The 19,533-nt window shown below is 31.6% G+C and overlaps 1 protein-coding gene across 1 annotated transcript in view; it reads right to left on the bottom strand.

Moving 5' to 3' along the window:
- Nucleotides 1-19,294, bottom strand: part of LOC134680988 (probable E3 ubiquitin-protein ligase HECTD4) — an 80,331-nt gene extending 61,037 nt beyond the window's left edge. The window contains exons 1-17 of the mRNA XM_063540314.1: nucleotides 18,544-19,294; nucleotides 17,396-17,622; nucleotides 14,847-14,955; nucleotides 14,349-14,493; nucleotides 13,798-13,965; nucleotides 12,955-13,138; nucleotides 12,344-12,517; nucleotides 10,697-10,810; nucleotides 10,039-10,176; nucleotides 9,388-9,617; nucleotides 8,348-8,415; nucleotides 7,649-7,924; nucleotides 7,008-7,128; nucleotides 6,219-6,341; nucleotides 5,508-5,564; nucleotides 4,596-4,817; nucleotides 474-583 (exon numbers count right to left, since the gene is read on the bottom strand). Of these exons, the coding sequence (XP_063396384.1) occupies nucleotides 474-583; nucleotides 4,596-4,817; nucleotides 5,508-5,564; nucleotides 6,219-6,341; nucleotides 7,008-7,128; nucleotides 7,649-7,924; nucleotides 8,348-8,415; nucleotides 9,388-9,617; nucleotides 10,039-10,176; nucleotides 10,697-10,810; nucleotides 12,344-12,517; nucleotides 12,955-13,138; nucleotides 13,798-13,965; nucleotides 14,349-14,493; nucleotides 14,847-14,955; nucleotides 17,396-17,622; nucleotides 18,544-19,211 (3,134 nt within the window). The 5' untranslated portion in view covers nucleotides 19,212-19,294. The remainder of the gene's footprint in view (nucleotides 1-473; nucleotides 584-4,595; nucleotides 4,818-5,507; nucleotides 5,565-6,218; nucleotides 6,342-7,007; nucleotides 7,129-7,648; nucleotides 7,925-8,347; nucleotides 8,416-9,387; nucleotides 9,618-10,038; nucleotides 10,177-10,696; nucleotides 10,811-12,343; nucleotides 12,518-12,954; nucleotides 13,139-13,797; nucleotides 13,966-14,348; nucleotides 14,494-14,846; nucleotides 14,956-17,395; nucleotides 17,623-18,543) is intronic.
- Between the last annotated feature and the right edge of the window lie 239 nt (nucleotides 19,295-19,533).

Raw genomic sequence — 19,533 nt, 5'->3', positions numbered from 1 at the left:
TTGTGCTTGATTTTCAAACATTCAAACAAAAATATGAAATGAACTTTTTTTTGTAGGGTTTTGTAGGGTTCCTAACTCAATTTTCATGCTATTATAGACCTTGCATGTAGGTTTTTTTTTCCAACCCAAACAGATGTATTGATATTCCTTTGCATAAGGTCGATTTTTATCTGAGGGAGCTTATATATTAAAGGTTATAACTTGTCTTTTTTTCAACCTTGTATCATCCAAAGACTCCCATCTCAGTCACTGGTGGAAAACAAATGCTTGAAAAAGTTAAATTACACAGTGGGGAAAATACTTTTTCCCTTTCTCTGCCAAAATGTTATCATTCTTATGAAGCTCCCCAGCAGTTCCAAAATTTGTTTCCATTACAGCTTCCAAGTGCAAAACTGTCAAAACTCTGGATAATGGACTTTTTAAATTCTAATGTACAAACTTTTACCATTTCAATATTTTTTTATGTAACATACTTTTCTAAATTGACAGCTTGACCAATCAGCTTGGCTACATCTATATCAGAATCTTTTTCAAATATCTCCTGTTGCACAGCTTGGACTTGACTTTTCAACAACAGAGCAGCCTAATATAAACAAGATACAATATTAGTAAATGTACCATGTTTTATGAGTGCAGGGTTTCAAAAGAATTCTAAAGAAGTTAAAACAGTTCAAAAACATATACACAAAAAAGAATGTACTTCTGATATGCTTCATAGCAGTAAGGCATTGAAATAATGAGGTCTAAAAGATCTTTAAAAAAAATCTTCTTTCTGAGAAGTACCATTCCCTACAATGACAATGAAAAATCAAAGAGCAGAATGCTCTGAGGGATACGATTGCCATAGTTTTCATTGACACATGTATAGCAGTTCTGCCAAATTTTCATTAAGCAAATACATGAGATTTGGCCAAAATTGAAAAGATCAAAGAGGAAAAAAATATATCCAAGGATACTGCCGCAAAAAAGCATGAACATGCGTGAGTCTCAAGCATTTTTGGCCGGTAACTCAGGTACAGCTGGATAGTATTATTTTCAAAACTAATTCAACTGCACATGCAAAATGTAATAATCTGAATAATCACTCAACTTTAAGAATAGCCAATCCCAGTAACAAGTGTATGAGCCATGTACTTATTGTGTTTTATAGAATTATAGTTATCCCGTACTATTGTAAACTCGTACCACTAAAAAAAACCTTGTACTTATGCAGGCGTACCACTGCTAACTCGTACCAACTTATTTAAATGCATTTAAATGGTGTTAAATGATGAATATACATGATATACGTTACTTTCACTCAATACCTCTTAAGTCTGTAAAATGTATATAATTTGAAAGTACAATGACCAATTTGTAGCTAATGTTCCTTGTCTATTGGATAGAAAATACTGTGGCAGATGTAGATAATTAAAGTATTAACCCTTTCAACGCTATACACGGCATATGCCGCGATGACATACGCCGTCCGCCACTGCTATTCGCGGCATATGCCGCGATGACAACGGATTTTTCATAAGGACTCTTTAACCATTCGGTTTACATTCTGGTCCTCTCTAATTTTTCCTTGTATGAATCGAGGATATGCAAGGTCTCATTTGCGCTTGAAATCACGGCAATTTTTATTGTAAAATCATGCAGTAGAAGGAAAATTGAAGGAAAATAAAAACAAATATTTTGACAAATGCAAATGGCGGAAATCGGAAACGAAGCTGTAAATATGGAAATATTTCAGCATTTCTATGGCGAAACTGACGACGAGGATTAGTTAAAAGGTTTCTTGCTATCTCAATGTGTTTAATACATTCAAATCGTGTGGGAAATATGATTTGATCGATCATTACGAGACGTAGAAAAAGGGGGGAAAACGGAGGTTGACTGAAAATTTTGAGGACGGAGCCACTGATTTGTGCCATGATTACATAATACGTTGTGTATGGTGCAATACGCTACGGAATCGAGAAATTGGTGTCTTTTTTATGATATGGCAGATAAAAAAACAAAATAGATGAAGACTACAAGTAGTTTTTATTCAAAATTCAACACAAATGTAATAAATTACACCTTTTACCTGTTAATTACCTGAAAATGCAGGTAACCTGATAAAAATTTTACTGAAATAACTGCTTAACATTACAGTTCATACTCTCCTGTGCATTTTTCATGCAATAACTTTTTCTGTATCTCTTATAATAAAAAAGATACAGCAGTCTGAAAAGGAATATACTTTTCTAATGAATGAACAAAAAAAAAATGCAGCAGCAGCAGCCATTTTTCTATTTTTTTGTGTAGTGTTGAAAGGGTTAACAGTTTCACCTGAAGAAAATATTAATTTTTCATGAATAATTAAATCTTAGCAGTTAGTCAAAATGATTGCCAAAATTATTTTTACTGTCTATAAATAACAATGAAATGTAACTGATTCCTGTTAAGGGGTCCAGAATTTTCCCGCCAAAAAAGCACATGGCTTTCAACAATTGTAAACATAGCATTCAATTTGTGATCGGCCTATGTTCTAGTTTGAAAGATCACAATAATGCTTAAAAACATTCTTTAATTTTGTCTAAGTTCCTTTGGGTCAGAGGGCATGACTCCTTTCCATACACACTCCTCTGTTTAAATTGAGATCGTTCTTAATATAATACGACGTTTATCGGCATTAACGAGTTAATTTTTCTTGACATATTTAAATTATGCATAAATGATTTAAAATTATGCAACAACAAAATAATCCTCAATAGCAGACAGACATAGAAAGAATCCCATGAGTTTCAAATTAATCAATGAAGCGGGGAATCACTCAATCTGATACCCCTTGAAATCAAGAAAACTATACGCATGCGGGGTCTCACTAATTAGCGACAAGAAAAGTCAAGCGTCAAAAGCGACAAGAAGAAAAAATGTAGTGACAAAAAGCGACAAGAAGCTATTTAGCGACAAGAAAACATTTTTTTTTTTTATCAAATACATCAAAATAATTTTTTAGTATTATATTGATAGATGAAGAAATTAAAAATTTGCGAGGAAGGGATTGTGTAGTTTTTATCATCATATTGAGAGATGAAGAAATTAAACATTTGTAAGAGCAAAGGAAATGTAAACGCTATAAAATGAAAATAAAAACAAAGATTTGTCACCTTCCCTTTGAAGGATTTATTGAAACAAAAACATGAAATATTATTTCCTTACTAACTGTACAATTAATATTTTCTGATATGACCAACATTAGCTGTGGCTTCACCCTAAGGTAATACACAATTAAGAGCATCAAATGAGATTAACGAGGCACCTGCCCCCTGTTTTATTGCTAAAATAACATCCAATTAACACCTTCAACAATTACACGCGCGAGAATATACTGTGAATTATTGTAAACAGTGAACACCTGTTGAAAACTCAAGATTGTCATCAATTTCCTTTAATCTTCAATCAATATGCATAGACATGATAAATATCATCAAATGAGACAATACACTAAATAAAATGATGAAAAATATTCACATTTTAATTATGGTTTCCTCTTGTTTGATTTCAGTTTTTAATTTGTATTTCACAATTTGTGTATGTATTTTCTGGACAATTATGCACAAATAATGCATTTTGCAAGTTAATTATATATTGTACAAAAGATAGTTTTAAAAACAAATTATAACACAAAATATATTATTGTTCTAAAACACAAGTAAAAGTTATACCATAATAAGACAGGGTAAACGTAATACTTCCTGTGAAACCTAATAAAATATCATGCAAATAAATGTAGCAACTGAATTAGATTTACAAGTTTCATTTTTTTCTCTATCAATATTAACTTTCCTGTCGTCGAAATGGTTTTCTTTTGCATATTCTTTTAATATTTATTTTGAATAAGTAATTTAAATAAAAATAAATGTTTACTTGTCGCTAATATTATTCTTCTTGTCGCTAAAATTCTTCTTGTCGCTAATTAGTGAGACCGTGCATGCGCATTAATACATAAACAAACCGCGACTTGCGATTTGGAACAAGAACGTTTATTAAATGATATGATGAATGGTTCTCCATTTCTTTATGCAACTACAGTATCAAATATCAGTTTCATAACGGTAAAATATAGAAATACTCCACTTCAGTTCTTATGACAGAAATAGAATTATCGATGGAATTCAGAGACCTCTCGCAAGTTATCAAAACTGGGGAATTCCCTCTGACGTGATTCTAAATTTATACGGTAAAAACACTAAACATAAATACTGTTTAATTCTGATTTTCCGCGTTGTTAAAAACCCGCATATAAGTCAAGGAAAATATCACACATAATGATTATGAGAAGAACATTACATGGAAGTTGTTTATGTTCAATCCTTCTGCTTGTTTTTACCTTTTAAAGCAAGACAATCATAAGAATCTGAGAAGTTGCTGAATGTTTAGAATAAAACGAATGACGTGAGGGAATGTAGCATGAGTCAAGGGTAAAAGTCTACAGATTGCTTGACAGCAATCGTATCCCAAAAAGTAATTTATTGTGGCAAGTTCACATAACTAATAATCAGACAAAATATGCCTGCATATTATAGAGTAACCATAAGAATGTTATCTTGGTGGTCAATTCTTACCTGGCTGGTTAAAACAACAAGGTGAACCAACTGTGACATCAGATTATCACCAAATTGTAGACATCGTAAGTTAGGATGTGTCATGGCTGTCAGGAGGACAGGAAGTAGATGTCCCAACACTGTGGCTTTAGCCAGTCGTTCTAATCCTTGTAACCAATATTCCAAGTCCTCTTTATGTTTTGATATTACTGTACTACAGGTGTCTAATAAAGCTTCTAGAACCTGATAAAAAGAAAAAGAATTAAGGTGGTACCTAACACTACAGGGAGATAACTCTGTAATTTCAGCTTAATGTTTTAATTACGTTGCGTTGTGAAGGCAATATAAAGCTTCTCAATGATCAAAATTAGTGTTTGTCAAACTGCTATATAACCAGTGTATTTTTTTCTTTTTTTTTACATTTTTGTAAAAGGGTCATAAAGTAAATACTTTTTCAAAATTTTATGAAAATTAAACAAGCCAAATTAATTTTAGTGAAAGTGTTGTGTACAACCTTAAATATTGCATACCATACCTTTATTTAATATAACGTTAGGAAAGCTTTTTCTATTCTGATTTATGTCCATTTAGAAAATTACAGCACACAGAAATTGTTATGTTGGTTCACATGCAATGCTGCATTAGAATTCTACATTCAATCTTATAACCTGCTACAGTGGAGATACCATGCTTGATGATTTTTTTTATAAAATACTATCTTTTTGTGGATTCATTTAAGGATATCAGATTTCAAAATAGATATAAGAAATATTATAGCTCTCATTTCTTTTTAACTGTATTGCTTGTAGTATGTATTGTGCAACACAAAATGCATACCAAACAAATTGTGAATTTTGTTAAATTAGACTTCTGCGCTTGGTTTATGTAACATACTTATACTGATAAACAGCTAGTATGATTTATTTTACTTACTTGGTAAGAACCTCTAAATACTTTTGAAGCCAGATTCATGATGGATATTTGTAATTCCTGTTAAAAGCAAAAAAAGCAATAAATATGATATATTAGGATAATATAATCATAGCAGTAATACTGTAAATTAAGAAATTATTCAGAGGTTTTTATTAATACTAATAATGTGACTACTTGAGTATCGCAATAAGTACTTGCAATGTCATATCTGATATATGTGTATGTATATAGCTTTTCTTAAAATCAAAATAGTTAAACTCTCATTCTCGGTCATTTAAAAAAAAAATGGCAATAATTAATGCACATATCAATTTCATAATCTAGAAGGTTAGCACTCTCCCAGTTATTTCCACTATCATGACCATGAACAGGTATAAATTGTATAATTCAAGTCAGACAAAGTGCAAACCTGCCAACTTTCACAATTTATGGGGAGTTTTCACCTTTAGAGGTGATGACCTGAAATCTTTATGACATAAACTGAACGCCTCATAGTTTAATCTCTTTTTTTATGTTCTGTAGGAATTAAACAATATTCATTTGAAATAAGAGCATTGTGCCTCACAGACTTTTTTTTAAAGGTTTCAAACTACATTTTGCATCTTCAAAACATCCCAATTTAATAGAGGTGCCTTCTGACAAAAACTGATCCCTCCTTTAAACAATTCTTCTAAAAATAAAAACCTACTCAAGGGTTAAAACTTTTCTCACCTTCAGTATTGTATTATCCTGTTTTGTAGAATCTTCTGATTCTGTTTTAGACTTGTACAATATGGCTTCCCTCAACAGAAATGACTGAAGTGACATCATATACCTCAAACAAGATGAGGCTACCTACAAAACAAATAACTTATTTTATAATATTAAGATTTGACAATTGTGTAGTACTATTTCTATGAACATTATAATCAACATCTGGAAGTTATATTCTTCCAAGCGTAAGATATAAATAGATATATTTTCTATCACAAATAGATTATATCAAACTAAGACGAAAATATATGACATTAGTTTGAAAAAATAGATTAAATTTGCTTTATTTTCCAAATATTTGATTTTATTCAAAAGCTATTTTTTCAAATTTTTTAAACCCAATACAGCTCTGAAACATGTTAATTCCTATGTCAGGAATCTGATGTTCAGTAGTTTTCGTTTTTTGGTTTGGTTCATAAGTATTTCTTGTTTTTTTATATAGACTAGACCGTTGTTTTTCCTGTTTGAATGGTTTACCACATGTCATTATGAGGGGCTTTTATAGCTTGCTGTAAGGTATGAGCTAATGCTCCATGTTGAAGACCATACAGTAATGGTTTACTTTTATAAATTGTGACTTGGATGTAGAGTTGTCTCAATGGCCCTCATACCATATCTTCTTATCTATTTAAGTGGAGTCTGGAATTTATATTTATCTGTTTCAGAAAAAAATATGAATGATTATGTAGCATCTAAGTCAAATATCATAAACTAGGTATTTCTGACATTTTCTGTTCAATATCTTACAGGTACTCGAGCTTGTAGTTCTTCGAACTGGTTTTTCCCTATGGAAACTGATTCCTTCAGTAATTCACAAGACTCCTTAACAGCTATCTTTAGTATTAAGTTGACAGTTTCATCATTAAAACTAAAAAATAAATTTGTAAATGAATTTGTTGCAATATAAAGGTACAGACTTAATTCATGTAGATTGTGTCAACAAAAAATGTTAATTCGTTAGAGTAATTAGTAAAGTGAAAACTGATGCACTTTTTCTATAAATTTTCCTGTATAACATTGATTCAAATATTTATGGCAACAAGTTATTTTTCATCCAACATGCAGCACTTGCCCAGTTCTTTTGTGACAGTTTAAGGACTTCAAATCAAATTGTGAACATCATTTAGTCTCTTATAAGACCAATTTCTTGCAAAAGACCAGCATCTAGATTGCTGCATTGTATTTTTATGCAATTAGTAATTTTACAACAGAAATAAATAGATTCCATGCTTGTAAGAGTCATTTCTTAAATAAACAACACAAACATAATTTATCCAAGTCATATCACAAATCTATTTGTGCAAGATTTACAATTTTTCATTATGTCATTGTACCATTTTTGCAATTAAACAACTAATTTTATGATATTTATTCTTATATGTATTTACCAGAGATTTTTTGATTCTGTGTTACTGTAAGTCATTCCTCTCAAACGATCAGCAAAGTCCACAAGAATCATATCTCTCAATTCTATATGAGCTTCATAAGAACTATCCAGTAAACTCAACATTAGTCTATTTTTAGCACTTTCTGTGGGATATAATACATTGACCCCATTGGTTAAGACATGACATGCTTCAGTGATCACAGCTGACGTGAAATCTTCTTTGTCAGTTGGTTTGTCTAGTTTATCTCTAGATTTTAACAGGTTCCACACTAAATCACTGTAAAATAATAAAATAGGTTACTGCAAACAGAAATAAATGGAGAATATGTCCATTATACACAGATGATGCCCCATTTTGCAAATAAGATTTTAAAGGGGTATAACTTCAGAACAGTAAAAGAGATGATACCTGAATTCAAACTTGATCTGAGTTTTGTGATTATAAGTATTGTATATAAGTTTCATAACATTTGAATGAGAAATTCAGAAAACTTGATGCCCCGTTTATTACTATGAGGGCATATAAACCTTATTTACGATATATAAATATTTTTTTTGTAATTAATAATTATATAAAAGTGTGAAAAGAAGTACAGTGTGTAATAAACATATTCCATAAGTGGAAAAGAGCAATTGTTCAGATTTTTCAAACTATACATTTTGTTTTTAAATTCTTATCAGATTAGAGATCTATTTCTACCTTAATCTCTGGAGTACATCCTCTTCTTCCTTGGATTTCCTTTTGAAGATACTGACTCTGAACACCAACTGAAAATAATTAATAATCATTACAGTTAAGATACTGACTCTGAACACCAACTGAAAATAATTAATAATCATTACAGTTAAGATACTGACTCTGAACACCAACTGAAAATAATTAATAATCATTACAGTTAAGATACTGACTCTGAACACCAACTGAAAATAATTAATAATCATTACAGTTAAGATACTGACTCTGAACACCAACTGAAAATAATTAATAATCATTACAGTTAAGATACTGACTCTGAACACCAACTGAAAATAATTAATAATCATAATACAGTTTAGATAATAAGCACTGCATTATATGAAGTAAAGCAGATGTATAATATGCAAATACTATAAATATGATAATATTAATAACTGCTTCTCAAATGACCTGCTTCTTTTTTATTTCATGGTTTTTAATATCAATCTTCTAATTTTATTACTATTAAAATTGATTTGGTACTGACATAATTTTATATATATTTTTACTGTAAAAATTTCAGTTAATAAATCAACTGTGTTTAGAGTCCTTTATATGCCAAACTGACATAAGTAATTTCTTTCTGATTGTACTGAAAGCCTTTTTGGATTTGATGCTTTCAAAATTTTGTTAATGGGGTCAAAAACTTTTGGTCTTGAAGCAACATGATGAATGTTTTTTCAACAACAAAAAAAGTCTGGTGGATAATGTATCATAATTTAGGTTTATAAAAGGCATGTGCATGGCAAAGAAGATTGTACATTCTATCTTTAACTAAATGCTTAACTGAACACTTACTGGTTGACCTTTCTAGATTAGAATATCTGTGTGCATCATTTTTTGCAAATTTTTAAGAGTGAACAAACATTTTAGTGTAATTGAAAATCTTTGAACAGCTAAACAAGAGATATTAAAATGCGAGTTTTTATATTTGACATGTAATTTTTTATTGCTCCCTTGGTAGTCACTTTATACCTCTATATGGGACTTTTATATTATGTTACCTGTAAAACTATCAATGAACACAGAATAATCTGGTTGTCCTTGACCTCTAATGACCTTTGTAAGATGTCTACAATTCTTCCCACATGGACAAGGTCAGCTGAGTGTTGCTGTAGGATATATGACCCCAGAGGTGTGTGGAGGAGGTCATTGTTGATCTGGTGTAAACACATACTGCCAACATGTTGTAACAAATCTTTGATTACTGCTTCTCTATTCTGCTCTAAACTCACTAAAAAATTAAAGGTAACTTAATACAGCAAGTTGCTTTAATTTCACTGAATGAACACTAAAGGCTATATATTTCTTTGATTGTGAAAATTGAAGATTATGTGACACATAATCTAGAAACTGTAGGTTACTTTAAACTAAATGTGCATAAATAAGTAAAAAGTTATATCAGAATGCAAAAATTACCACCCTCCGCCAGAGATCAAAAGACACAGAATTAGACAAATGTTGGTATGGCCTTTAACTATATAGCTATGAGCAAAAACCTTACACCAGTCAGCTTTAAAGGGCTTTGATTTTACAAATGCAAAACAAATCAAATGATAAAACTAACATCCTGATTTATGTAACAAAAATGAACAGAAAACAAATATGGTATACAGCAACAAATCTGTCAATTACACTATCTATGACATACATACCTTCCTTACTGGGATTCTGTAGGATTCTGAGCCGTCTGTGTATGTGATGTTGTGCCTGATGAGCTGGGTTATAGAACTGGTCAACCCAATCATTACTGCACATCCATATAGAATTGTTCATCACATCAAAACATAAACCTGTTGAGAATAAAGAAGTGAAATGATTTACATATCTACACCTAGCTGTCCAATGGCATCTGATGAAACGAAGAATGTAGGTTTGTGAATAAAATTTAGATGAAAAAAACATGAACATTTTTAGTGATTCTATTCCTTTGATCAATTAAATAGACAACTTTAAATTATTCATTAGATGAGAGAAAATGGATCATTTAATTGAACCATTCAAAATTTACTGTGGATTCATTTATATCGGAGTACCATTTGATTTCATGATTCTACCAAAAAACTTGTGTGTTCACCTATAAGGTAAAAATACACAAATATTTTTTGGTGGGGTTAGTGTTGCTCAGTATTTAATTTTCTTTGTTGTGTTTTTGTGTACTATTTATCTATTTGTTGATTCAGTTTTTTGCCATGGCATTGTCAGTTTTTTTTTGACTAATGAGTTTGTGTTTCCTTTGTATATTTTGCCTATCTATTATCATATGTCAAAATATGACAAATATTTGTTCTGAGAGTATTGTATGCCTCTTACCAACAGCAGAAATGGCCGCCCCTCTACCAAGAGAGCATGTAGGAGCATCACTGAGATCTGTCTTTGTAGCATACAGTCCATCTTTAACATGGAAACACATACAGGAACCTAATGCTACAAAAAAAAACCCAGATGGAAATGTCTAAAAGAAGTTAATTTATTGCGACAACATATGTATTTAATAGCAGTAGATAATAAAAAAATTGTTGAACAAGATGTAACAAATTAATATTTTCTTACAAGTCGAGAAAACTTCAAATTCAACAAATTGATTTTATAATAACCATTTGATAGGCAATAAAATCACAATCAAGCAGTTTACAAACCAAAATTACTTAGGCCACGGTTTTTTAATTTGTTGGTTTACGGATTTTCCCCATGAAAAAGTCCGGTCGGTCGGTTGGGGAAAAAAAAAAAAAAAAATCTTTCAAAACAGAAAAAAAAATGCAAAACAAATATACATTTCACCTTTCTTACAAAATGTTTTTATGCTATTTTGTCATCATTTCAAATTTTAGTTCGATGAAATATTCTTGCTCAGCTGTCATAAATATCGCATGACATTGTCTAATGATTTGCCGTAAAAAGGGGGGGGGGGGTGTTCACAGACAAAGACGAAATTAAAAATTAAATCGTCTTTTCACAAACAAGAACAACAAATTCGCGTAGCTCTGAATCAATTCCAGAAAATTTGGTGAGTAATGATCTTCAAAAACGAAAACTGATAATGAAAAAAATGTAAAAAACGTCTTACAAAAATAAGTTTCAACACACGTGTCAAAAACGTAATGGACTCGTCCACGGAAAAAAGAGAATATCGGGTTAATCAAGGATTTGTATACAAATCCTTGGGTTAATCTAGTGTCATGCATTCCCGTTTTTAATCCAAATGGACGATTTTTTTTTTTATTATCCATGAATCAAGAAAATTCTAAATGACTTGTTGATATTCAGAACTTTTACTTCCAAGGTGCTTTCCAGCTGTCCACATTTGGACAAGTCTATTTCTATGAGATTATGCATCTTACAGACTGATGACAAATAAGGGAAACGAACTTATTGTGTGATGGGTTTTAAACACAGATTTCGTTCTGCAAAATTATTTGCGTAAACAACATTTCAAGGTCAGTTATAATTGATTTGTCTATTTTTAGAAACGTAAACTGGAAGTTTTATTTTTTTACAACAGAGAGTGTTATCAATTTTGTTAGTGATTCATGCATTTCATTTCATAAAAAAAGAAGAATTTAATTATTTTTCAGGGATAACGTATTTATTTGGGTCGTCGGGAATAAAAAAAGCATGAAAAGTCAATTTTATTTTTATTCTAGGAATCGGCAAAATCGGGGCGGCGGATCCGTAAACCAACAAATTAAAAAATCCTGGCCTTAGTTCTATTTTTAGTACCTGGGCTTGTTTCACTTCCTTGATAAGAGAAATTTCCCAGTGTGTTTCTGTCCTGTTAACCAAAAATACTTATTAGTTCCTGATGAGTTGAGATGAGTGCCAATTTTCAAAACCATATCTTTTATGACACTTGTTAAAAATTGAAAAGTGTGTTCCTATTTTTCTGTCAGACCAAAAATACAAAATTTACAGTAGTTTATAAAAATACCCTAACATCCCTCTTTAAAGTTAAAGACTTACTCCTTAGTCCTGTCAAACCAGGTCCTCCACCAAACAAACCTCTTGAGGCAGAACTTGTTGTGGCGCCACCTGATATTGAAGTCAAAAATAACACATGGCTACCATCACAAGTGACTGGAGTTTTTACCAAGTTTTTTAGAGATATTCCACAACTTGTACTCCCAGCAAGAACACCTAAAATATAATTCAAGAAAAATTCTATCATAAAAGAGTATTTTTTGTAATCAATTAAATAAATCCTGCTGATTTTCTAGGGTAGTATGGTCCTGAAGTTATATTAATATTTGAAACTGGATTCAAATAAATAAGAATCAATAAACCCATCATTCATGGAAAAGTTTAACATAAAAAACATTTTACCACTTTGGCCTGTAAATAAACTCCATATGATATAATGATCCTGATGAATTCAAAAGGAGAGGTCTAAATTGCTTCAAATTAGTATTAGGATTATTTAAAATTAGATATTTTATCATGTTCATAGAAAATAATTTTTCAGATTTTACAAAATTTGTATTTTTCAGAAATGAAGAAATGACCAATTTTTTCTGCATACTACTAAATCACAATAATTTTCTATGCAAATTCTAAAAAAAAAACAAAAAATTTACCATCATCTTTCCTGGAGGTTATAGGGTCAAGGCCAGTAAGGGCTGCTAGAGTAATGGATGATGAACTTCCTCTAAAGGGCCGTAACTTTGCCAATAAACTTTCACTTAGAGCTTTTGCTGTTGATTCATCCTTCTTCTGCAGAGTAATTCTGGATTGTTGTGGTACAGCTACCAATTGCTCTGACTAAAATTAAAATCGAAAAAACATAAAATTATAATAACCCATCCTAATAAATCAAAACTATCTTATTAAGATTCTAATAATAGGTTTGTAGTGCCATTGAAGAAATTCCTTTTTTCTTAAGTGTGTATACAGCATTAATTATACATCGTTTTTTTAATTTTCAATACCACTAGTCAGTTGGTCAAGCTTTTAAAATTGCATAAAATTTCTGAACACTTCTGAAATTTTCAAGTTTTATCTAAAAGATTTCCTAATTTGTTAAACATTATAGTAACTAAGAAACTCTTCCCTATGCACAGATGTTAATTAGTGTGTTGTCCCTCCTGGAGGATTTATTTTCATTCCAATTCACTATATAATGCAATTAGGATAAATAGTAATAAGCATTGTGCCAAATTTTTCCATTAGAAAAGGGACATAACTCTAGAATAATAAAAGTGACATGGTCAAAATTTAACCAGGATCTGTTTTTTTTTTAGGTAATAAGCATTGTGTATTAGTGTTATAACATTTGGTTAAGGCATACTTAAGTTAGAGAACGGAAACCAATTTTTTGGACATACAAATAGACATACAGACAAGGGTAAAAAGCTGAATGCCCCTTCCGCTAGTGGCTGGGGCGTAACAAAGTTAAGTAAATATTCTAAAGGCCTACTAACATCAAATGTAAACTTTTCCAAATAAACTGGTACCCCTTTACTACTCTTATCTGATGCTGCTCCTGCAAACCAGATCCAGTAGAAATAAGTTCCATCACTACAGAAGCCTACAGTAGTTTGTGGATTCTCTTTGGAATAATCCTCTGGTTTGGGTATTGTTTTTATGACCTGTAAAATAAAAAGTTGGATCATATCAAAACACCAGTTAATGATTTAGTATGTTATAAGAAACACATTAATAATAATTTGTTGTTGTTATTTATTGGATTGAAGATTCAATTCTAAGAATGGATAAAGAACAATTAAAATGCTTGCTTGCAAATATTACAGATTTTTTTTTTTTTTTTTAACCTTTCAGCATTATTTCCTATTTTTTTTTCTTCAGCAGCACTATTCAATCAAAATTAATTCAGCTAGCTATTCAGAAATTCACCAGTGTATGGGGTACACCAAAATATTGTGATTGGTTTTAAACATTTCAAACAATGGAAATTCACACAATGATGTGAAGTTATTTCATTTGTGTATGCTAGTTTTATCTAAACATTTACCTGCAAAGTGTTTGGATGTAACACTTGACACAAAGAATTAATATCAATTTCTGTATCAAATGATTGTGGTCGACACAGCAAGGAACCTGATCCATACGCCAATCGTCCAACGTTCACATCAAAGTTTCTACTATACACATAGCCTCTGTACCAAGATATTAAAAAGATTTAAATACAACAGATCTGAACAATAACTGTGACCTGATCCTTTAAAAATTTATGTTCTCTAATGTTGTCACAAAATACTGTTCATTCCAATTTTACAAATTTCAAATGATATATATGAAAAAAATAGTTCTATGTCAGAAGTTGTATAGGTTTTATAATAACAGAACATTATATACATGCATAATAAGAAAATATAGACATTGAAAATTTCAGTTTTTTTTTATCATATATTTTAGAGTTTAATATGCTTTATTTTCTATAAATCTGTCCTATCGTTTAACCAAACTCATTCACTTGAAATACACCAACCTGAATAGACTATTAACTCACCTGAGTGTTCCACGTAAACCTGTTCCAATCTTTGCTACACCTTTTCCTTGGGTATTTGTGGTATACAGAAACTTGCCATCACAAGCCACACTACGCCCAGCATCTGAATCTAGACAATAACATTGTTATGTCACTGATTAGTTTTGCTGCATATTTTTTAACCACAATAAGTTTTAAAATATATGGCAAATTAATATGAATGCATTAGAAAATATGATTCAGTGATAGTTTCTTTATGCATGATCTCTTCTTATAAAGTCATGTATTTCATTTGTTGTATTTTAAATCTAATCTTATATTCTTTGAGTTTATGTGTACTTGAATGTTCATATATACATGTTACTGTATTTTAAACTATGACAAAGTCACATCTTGTGGTATCTACAAGTTAATGTAGTTCATTTCTTTGATCATTTGAGGATTTTAGTTTTTATAATGTTTGTCCAATTGTCAAATGATGTTTTGGTGAGTTCTACTTCTGTAAAAAAGAAAAATCCCTCAAGTCTGAAGTCATGTTAGAAGAAAATAATTGTGTAAACTACATGTTTATGTACATGTACTGGTTTTAGATTAACATCTAAGAAATAGTTAAATTCATATTTATGATTTGAGTCAACATTATTGTATACGTAACAATTATTAAAATCATTGTAATAAATTGCTTTGCTCTTCAAGGGCCCTTTAATTGGAATAAAAATATCTTATCTTAGCGTAAGCCTAGTGATTACCTGAAATTGATGTATATATGTAATACAATGTACCTACATAACAAACTTAAGGTGTTGAAAACTTTTTAACACCAAGGATTAATATTCATCTACCTTTGATCTTGAAAGGAGTACTAAAGGCTTAAATGAAGCATTCTCAATAAGACCCCCCACCTAAACCAAATTTTGTTTGGTTAGGGGGGGGGGGGGTAATAGTTTTGACTTGATGTTTTGGTGTATCACAAGCTAAAACGTCAAGACTGCATGACTACCATGAAATACTATTATTAGACTTGATATTTAGGTGTATCATAAGCCTGAGGTCAAGACTGCATGACTACTATGAATTACTATTTCAAGACTTGATATACAGGTGTATCATAAGCCTGAGGTCAAGACTGCATGACTACTAGGAAGTACTATTTCAAGACTTGATATTTAGGTGTATCATAAGCCAAATATCAAGATCACATAACTACCATGAAATACTATTCCAAGACTTGATATTTAGGTGGATCATAAGCCAAAGATCAAGACTAAATGATTACCATGTACTTCTTAAATAATTAAAACACCCTTTATCCAATGCTAAAGCCCAAATATGGTTCTATCATCAGGTCACATGTTTACTGTATAGTGTAAAAATGTTTACCGTAACATGTCAAACAGTTTACTGTAACATGAACATTAGCTAAATATAAATAATTGTAACCATTGAAAATCCCACTGGGATTTTTCACCGGTTAACTCAACCGTCGGTACACTCAACCGCCGGTTAAGGTAGCAATACACAGTTAGGAAAAAAACTTAAAATTGACACTCATAATTTTTAAACACCCCCTTTCCCCTCCTGTCTAACAAAGAAGGCTTTATATGTGTGTTATGCATGTATATACTTGTAGAAAGAGAATCTTCCATAGATTTGATTTCTAATGGTCATAAGGGTGAAATATAATCCCTTTTGGGTGTAACCATGGCAACAATCTGCATTTCTTAGATACAAAATATAGCAAAAAAGGGGGGTGAACATGTCACAAAAGTCTCCAAAATTTGGTCTAAAGGAAAATTTCAATGAATTACAGTGATACCTTTCCTGAATCCATAGGTTTATATCTATCAAGTGGTCCAAAAAAAATCATATGTCTTCCTGCTCGTTTTTCCATAAAATTGAATTGAAAAGATCTAGCGCAAAATCTTTGTTGATAAACACTACAATAATTTATGGACCTATGAACGGTACGGATAGGAAAATACGGACTGTCAATCATTGAAATGGCTAATAAAACATGTTAAAATCAATCTAAATGTTCATATAAACCCACTTAGAAGGCTATATTATTCTTCAATTACCTAAAAATCAATTTTATTGTACAAAAACTTTCATATTTAAAAAATTCACAGGGGCCATAATGCGAAACTAAACTTCTAACTGTGTATTGCTACCTAACTCAACCGCCGGTCAACTCAACCGCCGGTCAACTCAACCGCCAATTAACTCAACCGCCGGTTACCATATCTATATAAATAGGGTGCAAACATTAATCCACCATTCTGCCTCTGATGAAGGTCCTTTATGGACCGAAACCGGTCAGGCTATAAAACATCACCAGGCGCTGTTAATTATGTGTATTGGTATATATACTATATCTTATCTTATCTTGTCTATATACATGATATACACATGTATGTACCTTAAAGAACTGAAACTAACTAAACTCTCACAAATTGTTAATTGACCTAGCTTAACCACCAACATTTTTTTGTCTCTGTTATTGAAACTTTATTCATTGGGATATTAGAGTTTGCAGAATTCTGAACAACAAATATTATTCCAATCCAAACCTTTATTTTTGTCTTTTTCTTTCTCTTTAGGCTCTTTCTCTGGACCAGCTAGCATGTCCTCTAATGCCCAACATAGTACATGTTTATTCCCCGACAGTCCTGGTGGAGGACCCTGCCCTCCCTCCGTCTCCAGTAGTTTGACCAATATATCTGATACAGGCAGGGATTGTAGGTCTGACAAACTTTGTAGTAAATGGATTGTATGTATAAATGTTTTCAAATGGCCTCTGAAATTATAAATATGTATATATACAAATATGAATGACTATACATCTTGTAATTTATGTGTACTTTTCTGGATTTATTGCTTAATTTATAGATTTAACATGTTTAACACAGAATTCTAATTTCAACAGGATCAATAATATTGCTAAAAAAAACTACAAGGAGATTTTTTTCCATGACCTTGCGTCATGTGTGTATCTGTTGTAATTTTTTTTAATGTGAAAATCAACTTACATTATGTTCCTTATGTTCATGTACAACATATATATACATACCATGCATACAGCAGCTTACTTTTCATAAATTAGATATCATCCAAATAAAGTTTTAAAACATCATGAACATCAGTAATTTTCCTAGTGTAATAGGGAAGGGGCCCAGGGTCCATGCAACAAAACCTTACAATGATGTTTATATACAATTGGGAATTTTAGAGCTGAAAATTGGGGGAAAAAAGAGCATATTTCTCATTAGGACAGGGGCCCAGTTTCAGACCCAAATGAGAGGGTTGAAAATCCCTGAACATGAAAGACAAATATGAGGATCTGTTGTGTGTAGCTTCCTTAATCAATCATTTTACAGTGGAGGAATCCAGAACTTTTCAAATAAACATGACTGAACTAACAAAAATATGTACTAGTTCAGTGAAAATGGACATAAATAAGGCAGTTAGTTTTCTCGTTTGCATTGTTTTACATTGTCATTTCGGGGTCTATTATAGCTGACTAGGAGGTACAAAATGTATAGGCTTTGCTCATTTTTGAAGGCTATACGGTGACCTATAGTTGTTAATTTCTGTGTTAATTTGGTTTCTTGTGGAGAGTTGTCACTTGGGCAATCATACCACATCTTCCTTTTTGTTTGTTTGAATGTTAAAATGGTCAGATCTTTTTATCATTTAAGAGATCAGATAAAACAACAACCTTGCACTTGCTAAAGCCACTAGAGCTGCAGCTGTACTTGTTCGTTGCTGAACATCTGTTACTAAAACTAGTGCATCTTTGTCCTTTTCTTCTAAAAGCCAGCTGCACAAGAGGTTTTCTAAACCACGAAGACAATCCCCTGGTTCTTTTGCCAGACTTATTGGTGGACAATCTCGCAGACAGTCCAAGAGTAACTGTGCTGTAACACCACATAATTTGGGATCAATTCGACTTTGGGACTGAAGCAATGGCAAGACTAAAAGGACACTGATTCGTGTTGAAAATGATGCCTGTTCTGGTTCTTTTAAAAGACCTTGCTTCTTCAATATATTTAGAGTTTCTTCACTTGATGAGGAATCTGAATCTTGCTGTTCTGCACCTACAAACTGTCTCTGCGCACACCAGTATCCCCGTAAAGCATTTAACCTGTATTCTAACAATCGAGCATATGCATTGTTTTGGGTACCACATACAGCAAGAAGCCTATCACTTAGCTCTTTGGGGCTTTTCAAATCAAAGGTTATGACTTCATTGTCGCCTCCCTGTGTGTTGTTTACATCCCGAGGAAGTTCTACCAGATCAGTGACTCTGATCAATCCGTCATGCAAAAACAACGTCTCTTCTGTAACTGACATCCATTGAAAGCAATCCTGAAAGGCAGATGTCATTGTAATATTCTTCCAAAGTTTTCTCGGCAACAATTTGCCGTCACATTTTAATATAGAAATGATGTTAGTTTGGCAATGTCATCTGCTGGAATCCCAAAAACCAAAATACAACATCCGTATCTCGTATGCGCTTAATATCACCAAGTAACATAATCCGTTTAAAGCACTTTGCGATCCAGATCATTCCGATCTAAATTTGTATTGAAATATTATCAAAATTTCCACTAGAGTGTAGAAGATTACATTTACGCCGTTTAAACCATAGTAAGGAATTTCTAATGGGTTTTGTATCATGAACACGATTATATTGTCAATTTCAGAT

The sequence above is a fragment of the Mytilus trossulus genome, chromosome 8, assembly GCF_036588685.1.
Source record: "Mytilus trossulus isolate FHL-02 chromosome 8, PNRI_Mtr1.1.1.hap1, whole genome shotgun sequence".
Taxonomy (NCBI): Eukaryota; Metazoa; Mollusca; class Bivalvia; order Mytilida; family Mytilidae; genus Mytilus; species Mytilus trossulus.
The sequence above is the reverse complement of the archived record's forward strand: the minus strand, read 5'-3'. Positions and strand labels throughout refer to the sequence as shown.